Here is a 6,525-nt window from a genome sequence, read left to right as displayed (position 1 = left end):
GACCGAAGTGCCGCACGTCAGTGCCCATTCTCGCGCTCGACCACCGAGCTTTGATATGTCTAGCGCTACGCGCTGTTGCTCGGTCTGGAGCATCGCGGATGCGATGGCCATCTCGACCTCTCTCACCTAGAGCAGAAAATTCTCTCCATCTTTTCCCTCGAAGACCTTAACGCTCACCATGAGCGGCTTAGGACGGGGAATATCATCCGTCACTGACGGTGGCGTCACAGACGCAAATAATGCAGACATTTTCCGCTGCAGGTGCTCTAACAGCGCGTTTTCGTAATTGGAAAACGCCTCTAGACGTGCACCGATTGCCTCGGGGCTTTGCGCGGCAAGGTGTTGGACGCCCTCAGGGTCAAGGAAGGACATCAGATTGTTAAGGTCGTCCTGCATGCCCTGGGGCAAAGAGAAAATTGTTCCATCCTCACAGAGGATCAGTCTAAACGACTCAGGTGTGGATTGACTACAAGTGCTACCAAGTACAGCGGGGCTGCCGTAGCTTTGCGTTTTGAGGAAGCGTAACTTAGGTCACCTACCTTTCGTTCTATACTTAGAACAAGTACGAGTTTAGCGGATCGCAATCCAACATTAATTATTGCCTTAACCAAAGGCTAACCGTTTAAAATCTAAAACTGACTTTATTTATTTCTATCTGCGGCAAAGCCGCCTGATTTTATATGTATATATTTTCCTCAACATATATAGTAAAATCTAAATACACGCATAACTACTGGCTACCCAGCCACATACCGTATTCTTATTTGGGTGCAGTCACACCATGCCCATCTCGTGTGATATACACCCCTGTTACCAGGGTACGTGTAACCCCGTTACACACAAGTACGAGACATCTTGTGGAAGGAGAAACTCGCTCGCCTTCTCCTTTAGAACAAAACTGCTTATAATTGTGGAGGCTTGGTGCAATTGCACAAACTCCAGTAATAGCAGCTTTATGTCTGGGAATTGGGGCTGGCGCTGGCGTCTCGCGTTCATGTTTATTGGGACCTTGGGGGCGGCGCTGAGACGACGCAGGTGATTCTCGAACGACCAATCGTCTTGCCGAGCTCGGTTAGTACCCACGAAGCAAAATCCTGGTGACGGAGATGTGGGTTTGCCTTCACGTAGGCAACCAGCTCGTGCTTTACATATGTGTGTATTTTTGCTTTATGTGTCCTATTTTTATATAGAATCTGCTCTTAACTGGATTGCGTCAAATTTTATCAAAAAAAAATTTGACGAAAATGCAAGCAACGTGCAAGTAGCCAGCCGTCTTGATAGGGTTGACGTGGAGCTTTTTCTCGCAGCTCCGCTTTTCATAACGTGCAGAATTGAGATAGTGGATCACACATAGCTGTGCGAGAATAGGTTAAGTATTTGCGCAACTACAAGTCCGTAAGCTTCGCTCAGACGCGACTCATCGGAAACGTTGGGTCGTGTTTCGGCGTTTACAGATCACGCTGATGAATGATATTGTAAGGAAAGTGATGATTGATGCACTTGAAATCGACTTTGAGTAATCGAATTGGCGCAAACACCTTTGCGAAAGGTGGTCTACGCGAGTGGGCAGAAGCGTCTTGGACATCACCCAGTTACGTTCGATGTGCTCGGTTATTGAGACACGCAGAGATACCCGCTATATCAGAAATACCATTTGCTTTTTTTTGCGGGAATATAACTTGCGTACACGTACCAATATGTTTGAAGCCGTCACCCGCGTGCACCGTTCGCAGGTGAACGCGCGTTAGAATACAACCGCAAACTAAAATCATGGTACTTTGTGACTGATTTCGTTATAGTTGTAAGTCAAGGGCTGCATGCATACCTCCAAGAGATTGATGTTTGCACTTGATCTTGAACTCGTGCCAGCGAGATGTTTCGTACCGCTAAAATTGGTAAAATTTTTCTAATACCTGCGTTGTGCGCAAGCAGCTGAAGTTTATTACGTGTTTATTTAGTCGTAACAATTTTTAATGCGCCGATAGACCTGTTTCAGGCCAGCTACATGATGAAACGTACGCGTCTGGTTTAAGCAAGGCGTATAGATTGGTCCGACTTTCCGTCCAGAAATTAGCACCACTACGAGTCATCTGACAGAATCTGAAGGTCGAGCTTGAGGTAGCATTTGCGAGACTTGGAAAGGGCGTAACTTTGGTCCAGGGTGCCGTGTAGCTGTCTGTGGCGCATACGCTTGATACGTGTGCGAATTACATTGCATTTTTCGCAGGAATCAAGATATGGAAGTTGCTGACGTTCTGAATTAAAAAATTCGCGCGCGCTTAGGCGATTAAACATACTTCGAAACTCGCTAGCACGGGGTGAAGGCAAAGTAAGAATTAAAGTGAAGCCTAGGGCACGAGTGATATCTTACCGAACAGTATGTTAGCGAGTCGGTCTCAAAGCGTTGTATATGTGCAAGATACAGCTGACGAGCAAAAAAATAGCCCGTGGCTAGTGGATTTGCTAGTGCCTAAAATTGCGAGCTTGTTGACGGAACTGATTTTGAACAGCGCTCTGAAGTGATGAAGGTAAAGATGCGTTATCTCGGCTGAATTTTCGCTGATAATCTTGATGCGGAGAAAGTTGCTTTTGCCCGCGGAAACATTGACTGGTACCTTCACCTGCGCCGTTTTGAGGCGGTTCTTCATGGTGGAAGGGGGTCTCGGCTTTGAACGCCTTGAACTTTTTGTTGTGGGTTTGATAATATACTCCACTAACCGTTTAGCTGGTCAATGAAAGCATTGATTCTGATATTAAGCGATTGTGAAGAGCTATATTGATTTTAAGAGATGTACCGTGCCTCATTTTGTGTACACCATGCTAATTTGAATTCACTTTGCACAATTCATCTAGTATAAAATTGTTTGGTTTGTCGCGTGCTTGTCCCCTGCGAAATTGATGCCGATTTGTAGCTTCGCATTATATATTTCATGATCTATTTGTCGCGCAGGCTCGCAACCGGATCAGATGCATTCGAGGCATTCATCGCGACTATTTCTGAGCCTGTTTATCCAACTGACTTGACTCACAATGGAAACAACTTGCTCAGAAGGTCACGATTGATGTCGAAAAGCTTATTCTTTTCCTCAAGCAGCACCGAGTTTTCCCGCTGAAGTGCCTTGCATTCGCCTTGCAAAGCGTTCATCTCGCGTTGTTTCGAGTTGAGCAGCTGTTTCAGCGACTCATTCTCATCTGCGGTATATTTCAGTTGTGCTTGTAAGCGATTTGTGTAAAGACTATTTCCAAGCAAATAGTTGTGCAGCGAAGCTAAACTTTCATTTCGATAGTCTCCTTGCTCTTGATGCGCTACAGTGTCTTTTCCCTCTCTCGTCGGTGTCCGCGACTGTTTAATGCGAAGAAGAATGTTTACCGGATCGCTGAATGAGCTCGAAAAGACAGTACTTTGGCCTGCCGTCATGTCTGCTTGAGTCACTGGTGTCAAGCCTAATGACGTTGTCAAGAGATCAGGTCGGCGTTCTTTTGACGGAATAAAGACACTCTGGGGCTCATTGGGTGATGTATTCTCTGGATACACATTTAAGTCGTATTGCTGATGTTGCAGGAATCCCTGTTGCTGTTGTTCGGGACCACCGTTTTGTCGCTGAATGAGGCGGCTGCGAACAATATTAAGTGTAGGTAGCGATACGATAGCAGTTGACGGAGGTACAGCCGCGTGATCTTTGTCGGATACAGTAGGGTTGCTCTTGTCAAGTGACATCGATGGAGACGGTAGACTTCCTGTACTTAGGGTGTGCACTAAGGAACTAGGTGCATCACCTAACAAAGTCAGTGGAGCGTGAATTGTCGCGCTTGATTCGTAGTCCTTCTTTTCTAGCTTCTTGGCTTTCTTCTTACACTCCGTCGCCGCAACGGGCGAAATGACATTATTAAGATCCGGCAAGTGCTGACGCGCCAGGCTGTCGTGCGTGAAGCATAATGCTCCGTTAGAAGAAGAGCCATGAGGTGTGGTCATTGGGTTGAGTGGTATTTTGTTAATAGCATGCTGGACAGGAACCGTCAACGTGTTCACTTGGATTGTAGCTGGTGCAGGAAATCCATCCGAGCTTTCATCTTCAACCGATGAAAATTTTCGCTTAGCGCAAGGAGACACTTTCCTAGACGTTAAACCTACCGCCGTTGCGGCACTAAAAGATGAGTAACTTGCTCCATTACCGGGAGTTCGTCGCGGGTTTTTTTTGCGCTTGATTAGCTGCAATAGCTCTGGTTGATTTTCTCGAAAGAAGGGGTGGCTGAAGGTACAAATATCAGTTTTCGATTTTGTCCATTTGCGAAAGCCGAAATAATTTAGCTGGCGCTGAAAACTGTGGAAGTTCGTGTGATTAAAGTACTTGGGGAGAACCTGCTCCGTGACGGTCACAGGGTCTAAAATCTGGAGCGCTAATCCGTCCTCCGACCACCGGATCACTCGAGAGCTCTCCACATTTAAAATTTCGTATAGCAAAAGAAGAAATTTGGGCGCCTCCTGTTTCGCACGCTTGCCAGATTCCTTCATCGTGGTCATCCAAACATATGGCTGCTGCGCATCTTGCGGCGACACGCTTCTACAATCGTCCATACGGGTAGTTTGACGGCTCTTAGAAGATCTGCGCTTGGCAAGCCTGGCCTCATTTAAGGTACTTCCCATTTCAGGCAGTGCGTTCCTTAGCCCCTCGCGCTTCGTGTCGATATTTTGCGTGATAGAGTCCATGGTAAGCGCCACCTGTGCCACCATCGACGTATGTCCTTTAGCTGCAGACGTAAGCTTGGCGGACCAAGTCGCTCGTGTTCACAAATATGCGAGTGCTGGCGCTAGGAAAAGGAGTTGCAAGCCCTGTCTGCAACAGCGGGTCGCGCTCGCAAGATCGAAGGAAAAAAGGCGCGCAAATCAAGCCTAGTATGGACTTAAACTTGCCACAGCTTTAGAAACAATTGAAACCACTGGCAGCCTGGCTGGCTTCCTGGCTGGCTGCCTGGGGGCGTGCGTGCCTGAAGTGCCTGATTTCGAGGAGCCAACCAACCACCAGTGGATCGCGGGGTTTGGCGAATCTTAGCAAGTGGGGGCTACCACTCACTTGCTCAAGCTTGAGGTTTCGTTATTATTGCTTCTCTTTTTCTCATCGGTACAATACTGTTCGGGAGTCTATCTCATCAGATTTGCATAAACGATTCAAATTTGCTTTGCAAAAAAGCTCGATGAAAAAGCGAATGTCATGCCGGCGCAAGATCATGGCGCGCATCAAGATGGTGAGTTTGATCCTTGCGTCAAGCAGCGAAGCACTGCGTCTGCCTGCAAATGGTGGATTGCTAGCCTTTTATCATCGTATTGCCAAACCGTAGCTACCAAGCCATTGTCGAGACAAATACGTCCCGTTTGTCGAGGTGGCGAGAAGCTTCTCAGAAGGTTTTCTAGAAGGATTCCGCATTATAGGTCAAATATATCAATCCAGTACTATCGGTGATCTGCTGTGCAGCTGATTTCTGCCTTCTGTTACAGCGCACTAAAAGTGGCTTCTTTTCACAAAAAAACCACGTTTGATTGGGTAAGAAATTGTGTCTGGGGGCTAGGGACGTTGTCACTTATTCTTTTAGAAAAACTGTACACAACAATATGTGAGAAGAGCGTACAAGTAATCTGGGATCGAAAGAGCGTTTCTCTTTGTCGATGTGTCTGATAGTAATCCAACTCGTGAGGGTGGAACTTATATTTTGGAGTGAGACCAATACCTCGCCGGGTGTAAGAAAGGCTCCAAGAAGGAACACTAACCTGAAAAGCATTTGGAAGGCTTTCTGCTGGTAGACAACTTGTTAAGATTAGGGCGTTTAGAGGAGTGCATCTTAGTTGAGTCAAAAAAATATCTTAATTTGTTATGAGAGTCCTCCTTTCTTCAATTGATGGTACATTAATGGTCGCAGAGAGAGCTTCAACACCAGTCCGATGATGGTGTGCATAGAAATTGTTAAGGAACATGGGGGCAACAGAATATAGATGAACCTCCGAATATAACGAATTTTAACGGTAACTGCTCTGCTATCGATAAGTACTGCATCCACAACATATCATATGACAGGCAAAAATTAGAAGGATCGAATCATAGAAACTCATGTCGTGAATAGCGCGAGTCGTACGTTTTGTGCGGCTCATGGCAATACATGTCGTGAACAGGGTGGTAAGTTCTGGAATATCACAAAAGGTCGTAAAATCCTTTTCTCCAGTGCGAGCCCGGTAGTTCAAGATTCGCCGGCTTTGGACGAACGGAATAACCACATCTAAACAATGGGGTTTTATGCTAACTTTTAGTAATAGATTGAGGACCAAAACTCAAATATAGAGCCACTTCTTACAAAATTTGTCCTTCAGACTAAATGCGGTGCACAATGAACTAGTTCAAGATTCGTGGTGGAGTATTTCGATCCACGGAGTAGCACCATAGCAGAGCACAGTGTCGAGAAGATCACTCCAAACCGGAATCATTAGGGTAGTGCATAAGTCAGGTATTCATAATTAAAAATGATAAAATATCACGA

General features: G+C 46.1%; 2 protein-coding genes across 2 annotated transcripts; one reads left to right on the top strand and one right to left on the bottom strand.

Annotated features, from left to right (window-relative positions):
• Positions 1 to 3,025: 3,025 nt before the first annotated feature.
• Positions 3,026 to 4,732, bottom strand: PHALS_00358 (ion channel; the record flags this gene model as incomplete). Its single annotated transcript, XM_024730836.1, has 1 exon — positions 3,026 to 4,732. The coding sequence occupies one exon, from the start codon at positions 4,730 to 4,732 to the stop codon at positions 3,026 to 3,028; it is 1,707 nt and encodes a 568-aa protein (XP_024572406.1).
• Positions 4,733 to 5,193: 461 nt separating this feature from the next.
• PHALS_00357 (uncharacterized protein) lies at positions 5,194 to 5,410 on the top strand (the record flags this gene model as incomplete). Its single annotated transcript, XM_024730825.1, has 2 exons — positions 5,194 to 5,244; positions 5,309 to 5,410. 2 exons carry the CDS (start codon positions 5,194 to 5,196, stop codon positions 5,408 to 5,410), a joined length of 153 nt encoding a protein of 50 aa, XP_024572405.1.
• Between the last annotated feature and the right edge of the window lie 1,115 nt (positions 5,411 to 6,525).

This window comes from Plasmopara halstedii, assembly GCF_900000015.1.
Source record: "Plasmopara halstedii genome assembly, contig: Scaffold_110, whole genome shotgun sequence".
NCBI classification, from domain to species: domain Eukaryota; phylum Oomycota; class Peronosporomycetes; order Peronosporales; family Peronosporaceae; genus Plasmopara; species Plasmopara halstedii.
This window is presented reverse-complemented; position numbering and strand designations above follow the sequence as displayed.